This window comes from Gobius niger, assembly GCF_951799975.1.
Source record: "Gobius niger genome assembly, chromosome: 17".
Classification (NCBI taxonomy): Eukaryota; Metazoa; Chordata; class Actinopteri; order Gobiiformes; family Gobiidae; genus Gobius; species Gobius niger.
The window spans coordinates 21,348,436-21,371,607 of NC_136868.1; the positions used below are offsets into that span (position 1 = coordinate 21,348,436).

At 41.6% G+C, this 23,172-nt stretch overlaps 3 protein-coding genes across 3 annotated transcripts; 2 read left to right on the forward strand and 1 right to left on the reverse strand.

The window, feature by feature from the left end:
- The first annotated feature begins 4,724 nt into the window (after positions 1-4,724).
- Positions 4,725-6,566, forward strand: LOC306977183 (uncharacterized protein C2orf72 homolog). The gene is made up of 3 exons (XM_079575374.1): positions 4,725-5,549; positions 5,930-6,046; positions 6,227-6,566. Exons 1-3 carry the CDS (start codon positions 4,808-4,810, stop codon positions 6,322-6,324), a joined length of 957 nt encoding a protein of 318 aa, XP_079431500.1. The 5' UTR covers positions 4,725-4,807; the 3' UTR covers positions 6,325-6,566.
- A 506-nt stretch (positions 6,567-7,072) lies between these two features.
- psmd1 (proteasome 26S subunit, non-ATPase 1) lies at positions 7,073-21,512 on the forward strand. The gene is made up of 25 exons (XM_079575522.1): positions 7,073-7,244; positions 7,599-7,642; positions 7,726-7,799; positions 7,888-8,057; positions 8,151-8,359; positions 8,441-8,584; positions 8,671-8,897; positions 8,972-9,032; positions 9,106-9,234; positions 9,311-9,399; positions 9,497-9,575; positions 9,648-9,821; positions 9,898-10,009; positions 10,088-10,284; positions 10,377-10,472; positions 10,783-10,847; positions 14,523-14,637; positions 15,305-15,421; positions 15,554-15,656; positions 17,207-17,376; positions 17,947-18,039; positions 18,354-18,440; positions 18,839-18,994; positions 20,241-20,391; positions 21,376-21,512. Exons 1-24 carry the CDS (start codon positions 7,229-7,231, stop codon positions 20,385-20,387), a joined length of 2,874 nt encoding a protein of 957 aa, XP_079431648.1. The 5' UTR covers positions 7,073-7,228; the 3' UTR covers positions 20,388-20,391; positions 21,376-21,512.
- htr2b (5-hydroxytryptamine (serotonin) receptor 2B, G protein-coupled) lies at positions 11,346-14,349 on the reverse strand. The gene is made up of 4 exons (XM_079574558.1): positions 13,878-14,349; positions 13,241-13,760; positions 12,488-12,688; positions 11,346-12,288 (listed from the first exon to the last, which is right to left on the reverse strand). Exons 2-4 carry the CDS (start codon positions 13,497-13,499, stop codon positions 11,372-11,374), a joined length of 1,377 nt encoding a protein of 458 aa, XP_079430684.1. The 5' UTR covers positions 13,500-13,760; positions 13,878-14,349; the 3' UTR covers positions 11,346-11,371.
- Positions 21,513-23,172: the final 1,660 nt, after the last annotated feature.

Genomic DNA, 23,172 nt, shown 5'->3' on the forward strand with positions numbered 1-23,172 from the left:
GTTACAAAAGGTTTCCATGGGTACAAGAGAAAAATTGTTGCAGTTCTTGGTGTAAGAACAAAGTTCTTGCGTCTCATAAAGAATGAGCCTTTAAGTGAAATAAGCAAAAATTGCTGAAAAATATGGAAGTGAATATCAGATAAAAATAAATGTCAATGTATTTATACAATTAAGTAAGTAAGTGCTTTATTTGTCATTGTACAAGCATACAACGAAATAGTGTAATGTGTAATGTGTAATGACAGTTATGTGAACAATAAATACAGTCACATGAAGGCCACAGCAGCTTTTAGTCACATATTTGAATGATCAGGTTTAGCCTATATTTAGCTCTGGCACTGGATGGTGTTTGCTTGCCTTGTATTGCCTATTGATTTATGGCTCACTGTCTTTTCAATTGTGCGAATAATGCTAACCCTTTATCTTTTTTCTAACCGATAAAGGGTTGTGGTAACTCAAATCTTGGTTTGCTTGTTTTTAATTAGACATTTTATATGTGATGTCTGTTGTGTTGTTGCTGACACACCGCAGACACTTGAGGTGAACTTGAATATATTTTGAAGGGAACTTTGCTGACGTCTGTGCTCCATGATCAGATTTTATGTGAGTGTGCCAGTCAGGTTTAACCATATGCTCTGGATCAAACAGTGTCATTCTTAGCCAGATGTCTTTGTAATAGATACAACGAACAGCATGTGTGTGACCAATATGCTCTTCAGTCATTTCAGAAAGTTTAGATCAACTACTTTTCTCTTTTTTTTTTTTAAGATTGGATAGATGTCATATTGGTGTATTGGTTTACTATTATTATTTTTTAAATAGCATGAGTGTGTATTTTGAATGGGAGCGTGTTCATTGAACAACGCTATAACGTTCCTAAACCATATATTAATGAGATAGTGACATCTAGAGGATGAATTGAACTAACCGCCTCAGATAGCACCAAAATGAAACTGTTGTGCTTTGCTGCCATCTTGAGGTTATGAATTAACTGTTCATGGATACTTTATAGATCTTTTGATAGTGAAAGGTTCAATCACAAAATCTGTTTCCAAGTAAAAGTATTGTTCAACAACAAACACTGGAGATGAATGAATATGATGCCTTGTTGAGTTCATAAGTAGATTATTAAACAAGGCTTCATTCTTGTTTGTAAGAATTGCCTAAAGGTTGGCAGTATAATGATGCCAACATCCTGTCCTTGCCTTTGGTCACAATGTGGCGTGCCAGTGTGAGATTAGTTTCGGTCAGAGAAGCCTTATTTCAACCAGTCAGCCGCAGGGCAACTGCGGCTACAACAGTAGCTTACCTCCACCAAGTGAGTAAAGTAAAGTAACGTAGTTTGAATATCTGGACTTGCGCTAGTCTAGGGTTGAGGTAGTTGCTGTAGTTGTACAAAACTACTTACTCCAAGCGTATATCAACTTTTGAACTATTAAGATATTTGATCGTTTCAGATGGATTCATGGTTGTACTTTTATCTATGTTTGTGTAGTTTTTGTGGAAAATGTATCTATATGTCACTTTCCATGTTGTTAACACTGAGGAAACTACATCCATATTTTCTGCATTAATCAGCCAACGCTTGCTCCACTTTCCCCTGAAACCAGCAACCTGAGCTGAAATCTAATATCTTCTATTATCCTCGGGTCGCCTGTTTGCAGGATGACACCACATTATACTTTCTACAAGTCAGAGTGCCACATCTCCTTTTGCTCTTCTCTCTCAGCATGACCAAGTGGATGTTACTTTTGTGGGTGAAATATTGTAATTTGTGTGGATTTAAGTTTGGCTGCTTGCATGTTTTTCTGCTTGTGGGAGTCTTATTTGTTGGTAAGAGCTTTTGCTTGTAAAAGTTATACACATGCATGACCTTGTTGTAATATTTTGTTAACTATTCCCATTTCAATAGTTATTTTTATGTTCATACATATATTTGTTATTATATTGTACGTCTCAGGTTCTTGGGTAGAATTTGGGTCGCTGGCTGAAACTACCTTGAGGCGCTCAGATGAGAACACATTCAGGACAGGTTTGCATGGTGCCAAAAGAAAAGCACATTTTGTGTTCTTTGTGTTGAAGCTGATAAAGTGTGTTGTTTTCACAGATTTAGAGAGTCATGTACTTTATAACTCTAACATGACAGCAAATCTGATCCGCAGAAGAAGAGGCTCTGATCCCGCACCTTTAGACATTCTGGGTCCAGCTCATCTTTCTGCACTCAAGGATCTTCTTTCCGACAGAAAACTCACAGGTGTGGCTGTTAAGCTGATGAAATTTGCTTTGTGTGAGATATGAGAGCACATCCACAAGATGGCAGCAAAAAACAAGCAGTATGTTGAACTGGATCTGAAATCACCTGAAATCACAAATACATTATATATCTATATACGTTTTTTTATTTTATTTTAGGGACAGTGTACGGTGGGATGAAAAAAACGTATGTGAACCCTTTTAAATTTCTCACATTTTTGCCTAAATTGGTCATAAAATGTGGTCTGATCTTTATTAAAATCACAAGAATGAGTAAACAGTGTCTGCTTAAACTAATACCACCCAAACGATTACATGTTGTCATGTTTTTATTGGCCCTCTAAACATTCACAGGACAGCGTGGAATAAGTAAGGGAACCCTTGGATTTAATAGCTGACCCTTCTTTGGCAGCAATAACTTCATTCAGACGTTTCCCTGTTGCAGATTATATGTCCACAACAATCAGGATGAATCTTGGACCATTCCTCTTTACGAAACCGTTGCAGTTCAGCGAGATTCCTGGGATATCTGGTGTAAAAGTGAAGCAACAGTGCCAAACTGTCTCCAGTTCCAGGTATTATTTCTAACCGTGGATTTCTTAACATCAAGACTTTTAGAGATGGTTTTGTAGCGTTTTCCAGCTTTAGGCAAATAAATAATTATTGATCGTAGGTCCTCAGAGCGCTCATTTGAGTGAAGCATGTTGCACATCAGACAATGTTTCTCAACAAGAGACAATTCTTAACTAGTGTGTGTTTTTCAGTGCCCAGGGCAGCTTTAAGCCACACCTGACTGGACTTCAGAATAGCTCACACCTGACTCTAAATGTCTGCATACATTCGTCTAATTAACTCTTGGAGGATCCTCAGCCAGGAGGTTCACTCACTTTTCCCTCCATGTCCTGTAAATGTTTACATGTTATGGCCAATAAAATTGTGATAAAATGTAATTGTTTGGGTGGTATTAGTTTAAGCGGACGCTGTTAACTCTTTTTTTTACTATTTTGAGGTTCACATATGGGTTCACATACGTTTTCCTCCCACTGTATTTTCATAAACATCACTGTAAATATGCCAGAATTAGCCAAAGGGCTATTTTTCATCTGAAGTCCCTGGACAGATGTTATGTGTCATCCTCGAGACAAAGTAAAATTTCATTTTTACAATTCAATAAAATACAACTATAAAATGTTACAACACAACACTCACAGACACAGACATGGGTCAGACAAGACAAACACACAACAAAAGGTCAGCGAGAAGTACTGGTATTCATGTTAGTGATGACAGGTCTGATTTTCTTTGTAGCTGTATTTAAATGAAAGATCTGTCTGTCTGTCTGTCTGTCTGTCTGTCTGTCTGTCTGTCTGTCTGTCTGTCTGTCTGTCTGTCTGTCTGTCTGTCTGTCTGTCTGTCTGTCATTTTGTTAGCTTGTCTAAAGTCAGGCTTACTTGTAAATGTGATAACCACATAAATGTACATAATTATTGTATTTAAGTATTTTCCATGTATTTTAAGTTTATGGAGATTTTCAACCTTGAATAATTTTAAATCCTCCATTAGTACGCTTTGGCCTCCGAATTACTGTCAGTGGTCCCAATGAACTTGATGAACCTCAGCTTCAACTTCTTCTCAACAAACAGGTAAGTAATGCACACTTCACAAAGACATAACACAATGGACTGAACCAATGGAATGTCAAATATTTATATCTTCACAAGACATAGTTTCATAGCTTATACTATACAAAAAAATCCCAAAGAATTGAAGTTATTGTTCTAGGTGAATTAAATTGGTGGAATAAAGGCTTCCTGTTGGAGGTTGCAGTGACACAATGACATGAAACAAGTGCATGGCTTAAAACAGCAAACATGGGCCCAAATCAATATTTAGCTTCAGTAGTCTAAAGAGCAAAGGGTAAATCCACACAAGATAAAACGTATTTGTATAATACCCATTTAGTTCAGAATAAAACTATAGTAAAAGGAATCCCTGAAACATGGCGGCGTAGTGGAGGAGTCAGTGGTGAATGGCATTTTCACTTGGCAAAACATGAAGTGGCTGCAGGTATTTCAAGTTGGTGCTCATAATTGTTTTTCTTTCTGTTCTTTTTAAGCCTGGACTCTACAATGCTGGAAACAAGGCAGGCCTGTTCTTCATGAGAGTACTGGAAATCAAAAAAGTTGCCTCCACATCCTGAAACTATACACCAACCAGCTCAACGGGGTTTTGAGTGCAATTAGTGATGTTTTTGTATGTACCTTTTTGCTCTCAAATGACAGAATAAATCTGAGAGCTTAATTCAATAAAATATCTGAGATTGTGGTTCTGTTAAAATGTGTTGCGTTAATATAATAAAGCTTAGCCTACTACTAGGTTCTGATGGCAGTGATAATAGTCACTTTTTTCGGTGAGTATTTTGGTCAGCTCAGAAGCAGACCGACTTGTATTTCTTTAACCCGCCCCGCCCCGCGTCACTCGTGGTTCCTGCACCGGAAGACGCTGGTGCACGTTCAAAGCGATCCGCGCAGCCGTGAATGAATGTGCCTCAGCGATGGCAGAGCCGTGTTCCCCGGGAGACGCGTTAGCCGAAGAGGAGAAAGAGTTTCAAAGGGTTTTAGCTCTGATCGGAGGGCGTGAAAAGATTCATCTCGTCAGCGATGTTGGTAAAAGTAAAGAGGACGATGACGCTGGCATTTTGCAGGACTTTCTCCGTGACGTGTTTGGCCAAACCAGCTTTCCAAACGGACAACCAGATCCCGCTCTGCCAGACACGCGCTGTGACTTTGAAAATGAAAAGCTTGCGTGTGGTAAAACAGCGCCATCTCATTTGGAAATGCCTTTAACTGTGAGACCAAAAGCTGTTGCCAACCCAAGCGAAGAGGTAGGGAAAGAGACGCGTAATGACAGTTGTGAGAAAACTGTCACGAGGAGAACAAACATTTCCAGCACAAAAAGAACAATTGACTGTCCAATCATTGTATTCCTCTTTAGACAGACTTTTATAAGCTGTCAAGGAAACCTGCTTTACCTTAAGGAGATCCTCAGAGACGTGAAGGCGCGGACAAAGCGTGCCAAAATTGCACAGCCAGCTCTCATTGGATTAATACGCACAACTTTGGAGAGCGCTGAAACAGAGCAATGCGCCCAGGTCCTTGAGAATATGATGCGATCTGTGTTTCACAGACAGGCTGCAGACTCTATATGGATCGGAAGTTTCATTCCCAAGAAAGAAGACAACATACTTGAAATCAAGAAAAACACCTGTAGAGTCGTCTATTCGTCCAGAACAGCAGGTGTAATAATACATATTGCCTATATATTGAGTATTTGGGATTACTTTAAATTATTCTCAGCAGATTAGAAGTGACAGTTCACCCAAAGTCATAGCTATAGCAACATGGTAAACTGTTAAAGTCAACATGAAGTTTGAACTCTAAACACTGGTCAGAAATATTCAAATCCAGTTTGGTTTATAAAGCTGAAAGGAAAATGTTCAGGACAAACATAATATCCAATTATGTTTGTATGCACTCATTATTATCTCACAAAGACTAGCCTACATTTACAACTGCGGGTCAGCTCAAAGACCTTGCAAACAAAAGCAGCATTCATTAAATGGGGCCTTCTGATAAACTAGCAATGTGGTAAACATGTCTTAATTGTCTCTTTAAAGATAATCCAGGGCATAGACGGAACCCGATTCTCTGGCCATTCCAATGTTTACTTGGGTCCAACGGGAGAACACCAAGAAATCAAGCCAACAGCAGCTCCACTGGACACAGGCAAACAAGTAGGTCTATCAGCACTGGGCCAAATGGAACCCATTTGTGTCCCATTTGTTGAACAGCTAGGTGTTGCTTCACAGGGCTGCAGCAAACATTAAAAAGTATCTATTCATATTCTGGAAAGACATGAAAGTTTCTCCACTGCACTGTAATTAAATGTATGTTACTTTTTGTTTTCTTACCAGGTAACCACGGTGACAGAGATGAGGGTATTCCTCTGAAAACCAATATCCAGTCTGCTGTAGGTCATGTGGATGAGGAGTCATCTGGAAAAGACAGCTAACAAATCTTCTTGACTGTGGCTCTTAAGTTTTCGATTGATGCAGGCAGTTTTATTTAATATACATAGTTATAAAGCACAGTATTTCAACGCTAATATATATATATATGTAAAAACACGATTAATTTTAGTAGTGGATTGTGGCCAAGATGTTATTGCTTATTAGTGTATTTATTTAATATCTGCCTACCATAGATGTATTGTGCTGTCTACTCTTGAAAGGAATAGGAAGGTGTTGTATGTTCCTGTAGGCTATTGTAGCTACTGGAGATAATTTTAAAATTATGTTTATGTATTTTGTATGTTCAACTACTTTTTATATGTTGGCCTGTCATTTTGTAGATTTTTATGTATTATCTGTTAAAATTAATTAAATAATAAATTAATGAAGTGAATGAAGGTTGTGGATTTTTTTTTTGTAGTAGTAGTAGTAGTAGTAGTAGTAGTAGTAGTAGTAGTAGTAGTAGTAGTAGTAGTAGTAGTAGTAGTAGTAGTAGTAGTAGTAGAAATCACATTTACAGTCAGGCAGGAAATTAGGCCTTTTTGCATTTAGGGGCGTTATTCTGGAAATGCGTTTATATAGTTCTGTTAGAACGCTAATAGAAGTAACAAACTAACAAAATATAATGTGTGGGCCTATATATTTTTGTGATAATCTAGGTAGGCCTAATAATGTTTACTCTTAACATGTTTATGATAAGGCATAGATGAGGACAGCCCGGTTTGAGGTCCTTTCTGGGTCTTTGCGTCGGCATCAGACAAAAAGAAGTTAGCAGCGGCTGCGCTAGTCAGGTGCGTTGCTGCTTCGGAAAACTGAACAAAATATACTGTTATTACGTTGTAAAACCCTTTACGGATATTTCAAGTTATCCAGGGACGTGGGCCTGAGAGGAATAGTGACCTTACCATGATTACATCTGCTGGTAGGTGCATTTATATTGATAACTACAAGTTTAGCAAGCTCCCATTGATTTAGCTGAGTCACACGGCTTACTTACTGATGCTAGGCTAATAACAACATGATTATTATTACAATGTGTCAGGACTTAATTATCCGTCTTCATAAACATTTTTGCTGGCTCTGATGCTTTCTGATAGTTTGGTTTTTCGTAGATTTTTAGCTAGTAGATGTCAAAAATAAATAGCGCTGTCATAGCGAGACACTGGACTCCAGTCACTGTTGGCAAGTCACTGCTTTAATTATGGGTTTATTACATTTGTTTTGTAAAGAATCATACTTGTGCTTGTTTGTCTAAACTTGTATTACTTTTTTTCAGCCGGGATTATATCCCTTCTGGACGAAGATGAGCCACAACTCAAGGTACTGATCACATCGGGATTCTGAGCTCATGCAGGCAGATTCATGACGTGAAGGAAATGGATTTTAATTTGTTTCTTTTTTAGGAGTTTGCGCTTCATAAACTGGACGCCATAGTCAATGACTTTTGGGCGGAAATTTCAGGATCAGTCGACAAAATGTAAGTAGTCAGATTTTGCTGTTTGATGTTGTTAATTTAAAATAGAACCATTGTGATATGAGTCAATGTTTATTGTTTTTTTTTCCAGTGAAGTGTTGTATGAAGATGAGTCATTCCGGAGTAGACAATTTGCTGCTCTTGTGGCATCAAAGGTTTTCTATCACCTTGGAGCTTTTGAGGAGTCCCTGAACTACGCTCTTGGAGCTGGAGATCTCTTCAATGTTACAGATGACTCTGAATATGTGGAGACCATCATAGGTGAGTCCAAGTAGAACTAGGGCTTTAGCTCTTCATCTTGTAAAAGTAGTTAAAATGCAACTTTTATATCTAAATATCTTTTTGTCTCTGTAGCCAAATGTATTGATCACTACACAAAACTGCGAGTGGAGAATGCTGAACTACCAGAAGATGAAGAGAAGAAAAGCATTGATCCCCGTCTGGAGGGAATTGTCAACAAAATGTTTTTGCGTTGCCTTGATGATCATAAATACAAGCAAGCCATTGGAATTGCCTTGGAAACCAGACGTCTTGACATGTTTGAGAAGACCATTTTAGAATCAGTCAGTAAATATTGTTGTAGCAGTTTATGACTTTGCGTATGTTTTCAGACCATTTGGTCATAATCTTTTTATGTCATACAGAGTGATGTGAGCAGCCTTCTTGCCTACAGTTTGAAGGTTTGCATGTCCTTGATGCAAAACAAGAAGTTTCGCAACGAAGTACTACGTGTCCTAGTTAAACTCTATATGAATTTGGATAAGCCAGACTTCATCAATGTTTGTCAGGTATCTTTTTGGCTTCTCCCGAAACTCAATTTATTTACAATTTATACACTTGATTCGCCAAATTCAAATTTTTTTCTTCTTCTTAGTGCCTGATTTTCCTGGATGACCCTCAGGCCGTGAGTGACATTTTGGAGAAACTGGTGAAAGAGGACAACCTGCTGATGGCTTATCAGATCTGTTTTGATCTTTATGAGAGTGCCAGTCAGCAATTCCTCTCCTCAGTTATTCAGAATCTTCGCACAGTGGGGACCCCTATCCCTGCTGTTCCTGGATCTACTAACACTGGCACTGTGCCAACATCAGACAAAGACAGGTGAAGGGTTTTGTGTGTCTGTAGTTTTTTCTGTCATGGTAAATGCATTAACATTAATTTAACGTTTGTAATAGTGAGGCTATGGACACCGATGATAAGCCTGGAAGCTCACCTGCTGGAAAACCAACAGATTCCGTAAGCTTCACCTGTTCATATGATGTTTAAAAGTGCTTTATATGTTCTCATGTTGTATATCCTGTCTTTGTAGAAAGACGACCCTAAAGACCAGAATGCCAAGATGATAAAAATTCTCAGTGGAGAGATGGCTATTGAGCTACATTTACAGTTTCTCATTCGAAATAACAACACGGATTTAATGATATTGAAAAACACAAAAGTAATAAGTAAATCATATTTTTGAGATCGCTGTGATTCGTAGTCATCCTAAATATATATATTTTTTCTCATCACAGGATGCAGTTCGAAATTCTGTTTGTCATACAGCCACAGTTATAGCCAATTCTTTTATGCATACAGGAACCACAAGTGACCAATTTCTCAGGTAAATGCACAAAATTGGCCATTAAAAGGGCAAAATTACAGATCAATGTTTCAAGTGTTTTTATTTATTTTTCTTTTATTTATTTTTTTATTTCAAGGGAAAATCTGGAATGGTTGGCCAGAGCCACTAACTGGGCAAAATTCACAGCGACAGCCAGTCTTGGTGTAATCCACAGGGTATGTTCAAATGACAGATTGCACATTTCAAATAATCTCATATTTGTTACAGCTTGTAATTCTTGTATCTAGGGCCATGAGAAGGAGGCGCTTCAGTTAATGGCCACCTACTTGCCAAAAGACACCTCTCCTGGCTCTGCCTATCAGGAGGGAGGCGGTCTTTATGCTCTGGGGCTCATTCACGCTAACCACGGTGGTGACATCATTGACTACTTGCTGGGTCAGCTTAAAAATGCCAGCAATGATGTAAGTTAGTTTTCAAACTGTTTCGACTATAGAATGATTTGCTTTTTTTTGTGATCACTGTTATTGTAATTTCCAGATTGTGCGTCATGGCGGCGGCCTTGGTCTCGGTTTGGCTGCACTGGGCACAGCCAGGCAGGATGTTTATGACCTACTGAAGTCCAACCTCTACCAGGACGATGCTGTCACTGGTGTGTAGGCGACAGAACTGTTATTGACCTTGAGTCTTGTTGAAATCTAATGTTTTTATTGTGTATGGTGCTTCTCAGGTGAAGCTGCAGGTTTAGCTCTTGGTCTTGTCATGTTGGGCTCCAAGTCGGCCCAAGCCATTGAGGACATGGTAGGCTACGCTCAAGAGACGCAGCATGAGAAGATCCTGCGTGGCCTGGCAGTGGGAATCGCTATGGTCATGTATGGCCGCATGGAGGAGGCTGATGCCCTTATAGAGAGCCTCTGCAGGGACAAGGTATTGGCATTATTGGCATTTATTATCTATTTGTACAGAGGTGACAGAGGAAATGAACTCGGGGTTTATTATCATCTCTCTGCCTTTGTTAGGACCCTATCCTGAGGCGCTCTGGTATGTACACGGTTGGCATGGCGTACTGTGGCTCTGGAAACAACAAGGCCATTCGGCGCCTGCTGCACGTCGCTGTGAGTGTCTGCTGCTTGACCATTTTTACAACGTATAAACATAAAGCAGGACAGGTTTATTGTGCAAGGCAAATGCTAATCTAAACAGGACTGTCCCTGTTCCTCTGCATCATTTGTAAATAAATTGTACTGTATTAATTCAATAAGGTTTATTACTACTCATCTGTGGGCTTAATTATCATTGTAAATCTTGTATGGATATAACAAAAACCTGTTCTGGACTGACTCAAACAAGATCAGCTCATTGTCCAGTAGGTGGTGCTCCATCCCTGTACATCTGGTAACTGTTGTTTTTTTTTCACCTTTGTAGGTAAGTGATGTGAATGATGATGTGAGGCGGGCAGCTGTGGAGTCCATTGGCTTTATCCTGTTCAGGTAAGAGATTGATACATCCTGTTACCTGTTCAATCAACAAAGGAATAACCATTTGTGCATTGGCCACAAGATGAAACTGTCAGGGAGATGAAACTGAAGGGTAATCCGTTGCTTTCCAGACTCTTTGGAATTCATACCACAAAATGCAGTGTTTAGCTATTGCTCTGGAAACTTCTATAAACCATAAAAGGCTCAGTGATGCACTGTTTGATCAACATGCTGAGAGATGAACTGAAATCTTACTCTGTTTATATAGACACCCAGACTAGTTCGGCACATGATTATAATTTTTCGCGTAGCACTTTAATAACGGGGCATAGTGCAATTTCGCCATTTAATAACTTTGTAAAAGGTTTACGTTTCTAAGAAAAATGCAAGACTTGACACTGACAAATGTTGCCATTGTTTAATAAAGAAAATGACTTAAAACAATGCCTTTGCCAATGCACAACTGTTGATTGCTCGGCTTTATTTAAACAATGTGGAATAGTTTGTATAATTCAATTCGAAGTGTTTTCCTGGGACTATACAGAGCTAACATATTCCTCATGTTTACACTCCACCCTTTCAGTCAGGAGCATTGTGTCCAGAACAACGGCAGTCGCAGCCTGCCGGCACCTCAGTGGACTTGAGTACCCAATGCCGTTGCGTATCCCGTGTTTCATGAACAGCTTAGAGCTTTGGGCCACTGACGTGTGAAATGACATTTGCGTCAGTGTTCTTTCTAAAGTGGAGGAGTGATGTCCATGGTGCCCGTAGTTCTTGTATTGACATGTGATGTAGCGGGCAAAAGCCTCTCTAAATGTTTTGTTAAAAAGGGTGTACACCAAAGGGTTGATGCCTGAAGACATGTAGCCGACCCACGCAAAGATCTCCATAAGGCGGCCGATTAAGTTGACATCACAGGTGGTGCATAGTACAGAGGTGATGTTGGTGATGAAGAAAGGGCACCACATAACCACAAACAGCAGGAAAACGATGCCAAGAACCTTAGAAGCCCGTTGTTCATTGCTCAGAGTTTGCATTGACTTTTTGCCCATGGTAGACATTCTGCGAAGGGGCACCTCTTCACCAGATGGGGGCATAGAGCCGGCAGTAGGGTTTTCTTGCAACCAGTGAAACTTGAGGTCAAATGTTTGCTCAGTGTGAGGTGGGGAGGCACTGTGTTTCCTTTGAAACACTGTACACACAGCAGGATGGCTAAGGCGTTGGGTCACTCTTGACTTGAGCAAATAAACCTTTTTACGCAGCACTTGGACCGTGAGTAAATAGATGACCATCATAATAGTCAGTGGGATGAAGAACGCTGCCAAAGAGCCGAACATGATGAACTCCTGGAAAGTGTCCGTTTTCAGCAGGCACGTGTGGTTACTGTTGAATGTGATGTTGTTGGGAAGAGGGTAGTTCTGAAGCCCCTTAATCGGTATTGGAATAGCAATACCTGAAAAACAAAATCAGTTGCGATTATACATGTGCCTTTGTCTGTAAAGAATAGTCTTATATCTGTTTACTATTGTTGCAAGTAAAGCCTGCGTAGTAGTTTATTTGATCAGAGCTTAACGGCACTGACACTGCTCTTGTGAAATAGTGACTGCACACATGTTTGAAATGGAGGTTTATGTGTAAAGTTATATGCTTACAAATGGATATTAGCCACACCAGTGCAATCTTCAGCAAGGCTTTGGCTCTGGACTTGTATTGACTGTGTTGAATTGGCTTCTTGATGGCGATGTATCTGTCCAGTGAGATGGCGCACAGGTGCATGATGGATGCAGTTGAAAATAGCACATCCAGGAAGAGCCAAATGGGACAGACGAACTCCGGAAGAGGCCAGTCTGAGTCTAATAGGGAATAATACAAAAGGACAGCATTTATTCAGTAAAACGGTTAACCTGCAGAGCCATACGTATGTCTTTGGTCACTTAAGTCATTCTGAAAATATTGGTTTTGTAAATCAAATGCACCATACATGAAGATTGATTTTGTTTATCTGTCAGAGAAACTGCTTTTCCCGGAAAAATGGGCTTGACTAAGTGTTTATAAAACTAAAGGCTTTATGCGTATATGGAGACTATTCTCAGCAGCTATGTTTATTTGAGTTCTTTAAAGTTCACTTTTATGCCAGCGGCAAGGAAAGGAATGAAAGTTAAGCTGTTTCTCTTGCATGTTATTCCAATCGGTCTAATCGGTTTTACAAATGTCATTGGTTATCCGTAGTCGACTACTTTGTTGTTCAATGTAATTCTGTATAATTAGTTTATCCGTATATTGATTACAAGAGTGATGTTGCTGCTACCAACCTTTATTTGGATATAATTACCGATGATATGGATAAAACAGATGAATGTGGCTTACTCTTTAGCTCAAGAATCTTTGTGTGGTGCAAAACCTACTGTAGAGGACCGTAACCAGAGCGATCGGCATCACTAGAAGTCCCACCAGCAGGTCCGCGACAGCCAGAGACATTAGGAAATAGTTTGTCGCATTTTGCAGCTTTTTTTCAAGCGACACTGCGAGAATAACTAAAATGTTTCCCCCGATGGTGGGTATGATGACCATGACGATAAGCAGCGCAGCCCACTGCAGCTGAAGCCCAGGCCGCTCTCCCGGTGTGGAGCTGTTGTGAAGTGCAGCCTCCTGTGAGTGAGACATGTTAGGGCAGAGGGCACAGCGGGTCCGAGCGACGCATGTGAGGTCTCCGGGGCTTTAGACGGGGTCTGCATGGTCCCGCTGTCACAGGCCGAGGGCAGACCGCTGTACTACATGCTTTATAGAGACATGCAACCGGTGCCGCTCTGTCGGAGTCCGAAAGCAAAGGGTTCATCACCAGGAAAATTCCCAAATTGATGTGTTTGTCAAGTGCGTTTCCGCGGTTACAACCTCCTCTCTGCCATCTTTCTGAATATCCAGCACCTGTAAAAGAAATGGAAATGACATCAAGTAATCAATAGCATGTTCACAAATTCATTAACTTATTTTGCATGTGAAGAATTGCGAAATATTGATATTTTTGAATCTTGCATTTCTTACTTCACGATAAAATGCAGTCGAATCAGCTTTCTTTTTGCTTGCAAAAAAACCCAGCTCCAACTTTTATATTCCCCGTCGTCCAAAGAAGAATGCGACAAGAGTACCGTCCCTCAGAGATCCATGAGGTGGAAATTCTTTGGTTCCCACATTTTGGATGAACCCCCAGTTTCGTTCTGCATCACTACAGCAGCCTCCAAACTTTCAGATGTCTGGACTCCTCTGCTGCTTTCCCAGTTTCCTTCTCCGCTCTCAGCATCTGATCAGCATTCTCTCTCACGTCTCGCTCCCGTCGAGCTCTCCTCCCCCCAGCTCCTGCCCATGAGTCAGTCTGCACTAAACAGATGACAGGCTTCTTTCTGGCAACGGGCCACAGATTCTGGGAGGTCATTTCCCCCAACCAAGTCACCCCGTTGTTTAGATTTGTCACTTTCTGTTCTCCACGAGATGAGGGTAATAAAGGCATTGGTATAAAACAGAGATCCTTTGAAGTGCAATTGTTTCTTTGGCGTTCACAAAAATAAGGAATGAACTTTCATACGTTTATTTGACAATTGTTTTAAGCTCAAATTGGCTACAAGTTTATATTAAAACATGTTTGTAAGGAAGGCCACAGTATGTGAAAATGTCCATGTTGTCTCTGTCCAGGACCCCAGAGCAGTGTCCCAGTGTGGTGTCTCTTCTGTCTGAGAGCTATAACCCTCATGTGCGCTGTGGAGCGGCCATGGCTTTGGGCATCTGTTGTGCTGGGACGGGCAACAAGGTAAATTCTCAGCCTCTTTTCCTCTATCTTAATGTTCAGTGAAAAGACAAAACAGGCTGGAAATGAAAAGGCCTTTGTGCACAATTATGGGCTTCAAGTGGTTTTCTGTTTTATTTAGTGTTTCACCAGCGATGTCACTTATTTTACCTGATTTTAATCCCTCACATTTAATAATGTGAATATTTTAAGTAGTTGACATCAGATGTACTGTGGTGCCTGTGCTCAGCTTTAGTTTTCACTGAGACATGAAAATAAAACTGTTTCTTTTAAATTAAGATTTGGGGTATGTTACAGAACTAACAATGTTGTACAGTTGGTGCTAAAATGCTTTATGTAGAGTCACTGCTCTGCTCAAAATTGTTGAGCGGAAACTGGGAATTCAGGGTTGTGCTTGGTTGTCCCGGGCAACCAGATATGCCTGCCACTAATGTCATTAATTTGCGTGGTCTGGCTGCATGCGTTATTGATCTCCTTCCTGTGTTTGGAAAGATCTAGTCAGATGTTTGACAAATCTGCACAATGCACATAAACTTATGAACTAATTCATGCTTTGTGTGCACAGCAAAAGTAGATAATAATGACATGTTTCTACAGTAGAATGTGCACTAAGAACTGCAAACCAGTTTAATTGTCATTCATGGTCCATATTATGGATGTTCAACTTCAGGAGGCTATCAATCTGCTGGAGCCGATGACCAATGACCCAGTCAACTACGTGAGACAAGGAGCACTTATCGCCTCAGCCCTCATCATGATCCAGCAAACTGAAGTCACCTGTCCAAAGGTAGCTGCTCTTTTTGTTCAGAGCTACAGTGGTTATTTATACAAGTCATATTGTTCATTTTATATATAGGTTAACTTGTATAAAATGTGCTCAGTAATTCCTTGTGTTTCTAACCTTCCTCCTGTCGTTTAGGTGAACCAGTTCAGGCAGCTGTATTCCAAGGTGATCAACGACAAGCATGATGATGTCATGGCCAAGTTTGGGGCAATCCTTGCTCAGGGCATCCTTGATGCAGGTTTGTGTCTTTGCTTAGTGGGTTCCCTTCACACCCCAGGTGACATTAGTGATGACTGAAGCTGAAGGCAGCCTCCCTGGTCTGACCACCCATGTTCTGACAGGAACACATCATTAAGTGCAGCAGGATTGTCCAGTCTGTGCTTGGTGCAGTGACACATGGCCCTCTTGGTTTCCCCTCGGTGATTACTGTTTGTCTGATGTGTCTGTGTTTGTGGACTCTATGTTGTGTGTGTGTGTGAGGTCTGCTGAGCTGCACATTATCACATACAGCAACGGCCATACAATCCCAGCACGCCCACTGTCACATGTAAACACAAATGTAGGCAAGAAAGCCCCCTCGCTAACACGAACCCACTGCTACAGCAGAAAGAAACCAGTCCTGTTTACATACTCCTGTCAAAATACACTCTCAGGTGTTGTACAGAGAGAAGCATGTCTGGAATATGCTCCACGGCAGAGAGTACAAACGGCGTGTGTTACAGCAGTGTTCTGACTCTGGTTGGTCACATTGTCAGACAGTCACTTTATTTCACAGAGATTACAAGTGCAGGCTGTAATAAAAGCCTCCTGAATGTGTAGCATATGGGCTGTTGTTTTAGCCATGGAGCTGGGTGTCAGTGCTCTGCCTCTTGGAGGATGAGGTGTTTTTGAGGTGCAACAGTAATTGTGTATAATTTGACGGGCGGAAACTATTAGAGCTCAGTTTCATGATCTCTGCTGCTCATTACGTAGGAAATGTTTTCTCTCTTTCTCTCTCTCTGTACCTCTCTCCCTCTTGCCTTGCTCTTAATACTGACATGTTCTAGTGTCGACTTAGATCCTCGATGAGGTTTGTAACTACTTTCAGAGATCACTTTTTAAATGTCCCCATTTGGTAAAAGTTGATAATAAAACTGAAGTATGAATGACAAGTCGAGAGCTCTCTTTTCACAGCCTCTAAATGGCCACTTGAGCTTCACATTACTATATGTTGTAAAGTGGTGGGCAGTGACTCATTCGGGTTATTCATTTAGTGGAATTGGTTTAGTCTAGATACGAAGATAAGAGCCTGCTTATAAATACTTGAACTGACCTCAGGAGACAGAAAGTGCATGGCTGGACAAAAGCGAATGATTTATCTGGTATTGTGTGTTGGGTGGATACAGAGTTAAGCCCTACCTGCATTGTATGACTCTTTTGAAAGTTATGTCTTAGCGTCTGAAAGTTGACATGTCTAGTTGCCTCCTATTTTTCTTTCCTATGCTATTCTTCGCTGTCCTTCCTCAGTATAGTTTGAGCCAAGGTTCCTTCTTGTCATGTGAAAAGACAATGCTCGTTCTAATCAAATGGCCAGGATGTCTTTGTAGTTCTTAATCTTCTGTGGGTGGGTTACATCCTTGTCCCTTGACATAAACCCTTTATTTGTATCTGTCAAAGCTATTATAGACGTAAGTTTTTTAAGAAAGCTTCTCAAGTGTCTTAATCTATGGGCAAAGTGTTTTTTTTGTTTTGTTTTCAGTGTACAAAATGTGTCTCGAGTCTCGGCTGTAACTTTTGTTTTCCGCGCAGGTGGGCGCAACGTGAGCATCTCGCTGCAGTCCCGGACGGGCCACACTCACATGCCGTCCGTGGTGGGACTGCTCGTCTTCACACAGTTCTGGTTCTGGTTCCCTCTGTCCCACTTCCTGTCTCTGGCATTCACTCCCACTGCCATCATCGGCCTCAACAAAGACCTCAAGGTAGCGTTCAGCCGTAAAATGATGAAATCTTTCAAAGTTTTTAAGAGTAAACCCTGCTTATTCTTTCATTGGTTACATTTGCTGTAGTAGTTGTGCTTTATTTGCTCATCAAAGGGGCAGTGAAACCCTAACAAGGCAAACTGATACCAGGATCAGGATGACATTGTGCAAACTTAAAGGAACACGGCGTGGGCATTATCTGAGCTTGGCTGCCTAAATTTGCCGCAGCACGTCCCAGGGACATGTGCACATCGGAGCTTCAACGGGATCCCTGGCTTTATTGACCTTGCGGGGGTATAAATGGTGGTGTAAAGACCTTCCTATTCAAAACAGCACCAAAGACAAATACATGTTGGCTACAGTGTCTCCTGAGAGCAGCTCACACCTGTTCTACACTGCCTCTGCCACGCGACTACAGACAAACAGCCCAACAATGTGATCGTAATTTGTCCCCTGAGAAACTCATAATGTCCTGCCAATCATGGACAAAGCGAGAAAGTCACCAACTTCAAACTTTGCTTCCAATGTTCATTTTGTAAACACTGATATCTTTTTGTCTTTTTTTTGCAGATGCCCAAGGTTCAGTATCGCTCCAATTGCAAGCCCTCGACCTTTGCGTACCCACCGGCTCTGGAGGTTCCTAAGGAAAAGGAGAAGGAAAAGGTGAGAACTGGGCACTTCATGACAAAAGCCTGTTTTGCTTTTCCCCCATGAGAGTAAATAGTCCATGAAGCCAGCATTTCCAATCATTTTGAACCCTTGCACAGAGTGATTTTCCTGCCCACAGCGTTTATTATTGTGGCATCGGAGGTCTATTTTTCTGACCAGTCTGTCACGCTCTCACAGTATAATGTATGAAGAGCACGAGTGATTATGTTGCGGTTGACGCGCTTCATAAACTTCGAGCCGTGTTTGTAGATGAGATTACGGCTGCCCTCAGTATTGTCTTACATGTTGTGAATGTGTGTGCCTGGCAGGTGTCCACCGCTGTTCTTTCCATCACGGCCAAAGCCAAGAAGAAGGAGAAGGAGAAGAAGGAAAAGGAGGAGGAGAAGATGGAAGTGGTGAGTGGTTATTTCAGCACAAATACTCATGTTTATGTTCCTGGATAAATACAAAGCAATGACAACTCTCTGGCAGCAGATGTGTGTCCAGACCTCTATCAGCAACCTGTAAAGCATTGGTGATTTACCCATGGATTATAACATTGTTTAATTCTTTCGTTTTGCCAAGTGGTTGCGCTGATAGATCAGAATGAATTCTTACAACAGGCGTTTATGATCTCAGGCTTTTGACTCAATAAACCTGAGCTGAATGACAAACTGGAACCTGGATAGACGCAGAGCTTGCCAGTCACAGTCAGGGCCTTTTAGCATGTTCCCATTTCTGAAATGGTGTTTGAGGTCTTAATATTTTGTGTTTAGTCTTTGATTTGTGCTGAATGTCTGCCCACGTCTTCCAGGAGGTCCAAGAAGGAGAAAAGGAGAAAAAGGATGAAGAGAAGAAGAAAGAGGCTGAGCCCAACTTCCAACTCCTGGAAAACCCGGCGCGAGTGATGCCAGCTCAACTCAAAGTGCTGACGATGCCAGAGAGCTGCCGCTACCAGCCCTTTAAACCAGTAAGAACTTCTCCTGTGTCGCTGCGCTTTACCAGCCTCTGTCTGATTAACCACAGGGCCATTTTATTAGACTTTGATTTAAGTCAACATCACACTTTATGAACAAACCATTTATATGAGGATTAAAATCAAGTTTCCACACTTAATAATTGGGTTTAGGAGCAGAGTATTATGAGCCAACATCTCTGTCTGGTCCACTTCATTGACCATACAGTGAAGTCGATCCCAGGGCTGTGTTTTTTCTTCTAAATAACATTTTCAAACTGGGATGGAGCTGGTTAGTTCTGGCCTGAACTCCTCACAGCTGCTGTAAATGTCAACACTGTAACACTGCTGTAAATTTAAAAGAAAGTCGCACTGCCCCTGTGAAGACAACCACAGTATCACATCATAAATCACACAACTATTCCTCCCTATTGGACATCAGATAGTCTGTGGTAATTACTGACTTATCTTGAAGTCTGGTCACGCTCTCAAAGTTTATTGAATGGCTGGTCAAATTCAGCCGCCTTATTTTGATTGGAGCAAAAGAACAAGACAAGCTGATTCATTTTCCTGGAGTTGCATTTCATATAAACCACACTGAGCTCACTGATTTAATTTCACTTGCCTCATCTTCGGGTTAAAATAAAGTCCATCCATCCATCCATATTCTTCCACTTTCTCCGGGGCCGCGGAGGCAGCAGTTTGAGCAGAGATGCCCAGACTTCCCGATCCACACACTCCTCCTCCAGCTGTTCTGGGGGGACTCCTCCCAAAAGGACATGCTGGAACATCTTTTGAGGGAGGTGACCAGGAGGTATCCGGAACAGATGCCCTCAGCTGGCTCCTTTTGACATTTAGGAACAGCAACTCTACTTGCTCCTCCCGGGTAACTGAGCTCCTCACCGCCGAAGGGTGCGCCCAGCCACCCGGCGAAGGAAGCTCATTTTGGTCGCTTGTATTCGCAATGTCGTCCTTTCGGTCATTACCCAGATCTCGTGACCATAGGTGAGGGTGGGAACGTAGATCGAGCGGTAAATCGAGAGCTTTGCCCCTCGACTCAGCTCCCTCTTCACCACAACAGTCCGATACAGCGACCACATCACTTGTGCTGATGCCGCACCGATCCGTCTATCAATCTCACACTCCATCCGTCCCTCACTTGTGAACACGACCCTAAGATACTTTAACTCCTCCACTTGAAGCAAATGAAGTATGTTACATAAATGGGTAAAAGGTCTGACTCCTCCTGTTGTGTCCGTAGCTTAACACTGGCGGGATCATCATCATGAAAGACACCAGTGAGGAAGAGGAAGAGCTGGTGGAGCCCGTCTCCGCTCATGGCCCCAAGATCGAGGAGGAAGAGCAGGAGCCAGAGCCCCCAGAGCCTTTTGAGTACATCGACGAGTAGGCAGGTATGGACCTCTACTTCAGTTATGTTCAATCGATAAGAATGAGGTGCTTATTGTGAATTTTTCATAGTGCAATAATAGTTTTACTCCAGTCAAGTGGCAAGTTTATGAAGGAAAGTTATAAAAAAAGAGTTTCATATTTTATGTTCTAAAAGAGAACTCTAACTCACTTGTGGCCCATTGGTACAGTATAGTTGCATGGCATGTCTCAGACTTGCCTTCTATAGCAGAGAGGGGAGTGAAGCTGTTTAAGATGAAAGATAAAAGCTGGCAGCTATTTAGAAGACACAGTTTATTCTAGAGTCAAAGTGGAGTTGCCTTGACTTTATAAACACAGGAGCATCACCTCGTGACATCAGTGGGTGGAACTGAGGCGTTCAGTGCTCTTCAGTGCTCTGAATATGCATGAATGTGGTATTTGTTTTCACCTTATGGGATTATTGAAGGAAACTATCTTGAGGTAAATCCGCCAGATTTTTTTTCATGTTTGTTCATTCCTTTGCACTGTATCACTCAAATAAACAAATAAAACTGGATGTATATTTTCCATGAGGAGATAATAATGATATCTCCTCATGGAAAATATGCATTGAGTTTTATTTGTTAGAGTTTAGCAGAAGAGCACGTGTTGGCAGTGCCAGCGTGTCCCGGTTTAACCCCTGTAAAACACAGTGGCCAGGCATTTGGAGGGCAGACCTCTCAGGGCAGTGAGGCTGAATGATGCTGGCATGTTCTGTGTTTGTGTTGGACTGGCCCAGCCGCTCAGTTACACGGAGGAGACCGATGTGGTGTCACTGACCAAATTAGGAGCTACGAGTGTGTCGTGTCATTTCTCTGGGAGTTTCGAGTCCTATTGCCAGATGAGCTTAGTGCCCTATTCTGAAAAGAAATCTGTTTCTAAGAATGGAAGCCAAATTGCATGCAAGTAAAATGATCTGTCGGTCTTAGTTGTTTCGCCTTTCTAATTGTCTTTGTTTTTTTCCACAGGGATCCGAAGAAGAACGTCAGCACGTTAGTCATATTCCCTTCTGTGTATCCAAATATGAGCCTCACTCCTGTTTTACATGTTTCTTTCCTGTTCTGGCTCCTTTTTTGCCAGAAACGGAGTGTTTTACATTCACAACTTGTTTAAGTTTTCTGTCAGTACAATAAAAATGATGTATATTGAACATTTTGCTTCTTCATTTGCACCATGTGTGGGAAATTACATTACACTGCTTTAATGGTTTTCAGAGTGTTGATTGGGATGTTTGTGTCGAGGACGTTTTGCCTCTCGCCTAAACTCAAAAGACCCTGTCCAGTTGGAAACTTTGAGAAGCTATACTTACAACAATGCAGAGCTTCTAGCTTTACTGCGAGCCGTCAAATACGAGCTTGTCACAAACGATGACTTGAACTGTTCTGTTGTCTAAATGCACTGGGATGAGTGACTTTGTAACCGTTCACTTGTCCAAACAAACTCCAGTCTCATTTCATTCTTAAATTGTTTCACATGTTTGTCTTTGGGAAACATTTCGGGTGTTTGAACCGGACCTAGATTTTATGTTCCAACCAACTTACTGTTTATCCACATCGTTTCATTGTTTGGTGAATGGGTGGGTTTGGTCAATCGCGCGGACAGTTGTTCTGATTTCTTGAATCAAGCTTGTGTTGGAGGAGTTTGGGAAATGATGACACTGGCGGTAGTTTTCTGCGTGATAGACCATGCGTTGGAATGTTCAGTTTGATTTCAAAAGTGTAAAACGATGGAAAATTCTTGTGCTGTGAAGTGGTTCTCAGATGATTTGCAGCTTGACGTTCATCGGAACATCGTGTGGAGCATATGTGCATTTCAACCAGTGGTTCCCAGCCTGGGGGGGGGCGGCGAGCGCTTACTGGTAAAGGGCTACAGGTGCAGAGAGAAGGCCTACCCAGCTTGGTATCAAAACCGGGACCTTTTTACTTGAGATGGAGGATTAACTGCCACCATACCAACAGAAGATCAAAGAAGAACATGGACAAAGATGCAAAAGGATGCCAGGGATTCTGCAGAAAATGCTACAATGAAGGTCCAAAAGTGAAAAAGCTACAGTGAGTGTGGCTTATGACAATGTTGTTGGGTGAAACTTGTTGCTGATCCCATCTGGAAATCTTAAAAAGCCATGACCTCCAACAACAAAGGTGTGGAACGAATTCTTCCCTTATTTGGAGGCTGATAGTGCCTGCTACTGTACGCCCATAATACATCGACCATCTGCTCTTATTCATTTCTTTTCCAGTAAACGGAGCCTCCCAGTCCCTTTACATCCTACGTGGATACTGCGGGGAATGTTGCACTAACCTTCAGATTGAGAGGAATACTCATTCATCTGTCTCAGAAACTACAGATCACAGATCTCCATGCAAGATCTCAGACACAAGGACATTTGATCATATTGTCCAGATTGTCTGCCACTGTGTGTGTGGGGGTCAGGTCGGACAACTGCTCACTCGCCAACACTGGACAACCTGCAATGAACTGATGTATGAGCTCATCATTGCAATATACATGTCCATTCAAAATACCAAACACTGCTGAATTATAAACACCCCTCTCTTGCCTGCTGCTGTTGACTCGCTCCTCACTGAAGCTCCTGACAAAAGGTGCCAGTCCAGAGAGCTGTTTAACCTAAAACAAACAAGTGCTGCCGACTTAGTGTGAGTGTTTAGTTGACCTTTCTTAAAATAACTCCACTGAGGCTCACAATGTTTTACCCAGGAATCCATAATCAGTGGACGCTATTGTACATGTTTTGCACTGTAGGG

What these genes read in the sequence shown, in the direction of transcription:
- LOC306977183 (XM_079575374.1), top strand. Translation starts at nt 4,808, where the DNA reads ATGGCAGAGCCGTGTTCCCCGGGAGACGCGTTAGCCGAAGAGGAGAAA. An exon ending in CTATTCGTCCAGAACAGCAG is followed by an intron (nt 5,550 to 5,929) that starts GTGTAATAATAC and finishes GTCTCTTTAAAG; the next exon opens with ATAATCCAGGGCATAGACGG. An exon ending in CACTGGACACAGGCAAACAA is followed by an intron (nt 6,047 to 6,226) that starts GTAGGTCTATCA and finishes TTTTCTTACCAG; the next exon opens with GTAACCACGGTGACAGAGAT.
- psmd1 (XM_079575522.1), top strand. An exon ending in CTGGAAAACCAACAGATTCC is followed by an intron (nt 9,033 to 9,105) that starts GTAAGCTTCACC and finishes CTGTCTTTGTAG; the next exon opens with AAAGACGACCCTAAAGACCA. An exon ending in GCTACCAGCCCTTTAAACCA is followed by an intron (nt 18,995 to 20,240) that starts GTAAGAACTTCT and finishes TTGTGTCCGTAG; the next exon opens with CTTAACACTGGCGGGATCAT.
- htr2b (XM_079574558.1), bottom strand. Translation starts at nt 13,499, where the DNA reads ATGTCTCACTCACAGGAGGCTGCACTTCACAACAGCTCCACACCGGGA. An exon ending in TCTGGTTACGGTCCTCTACA is followed by an intron (nt 12,689 to 13,240) that starts GTAGGTTTTGCA and finishes ATTCCCTATTAG; the next exon opens with ACTCAGACTGGCCTCTTCCG. An exon ending in GGTGTGGCTAATATCCATTT is followed by an intron (nt 12,289 to 12,487) that starts GTAAGCATATAA and finishes TTTGTTTTTCAG; the next exon opens with GTATTGCTATTCCAATACCG.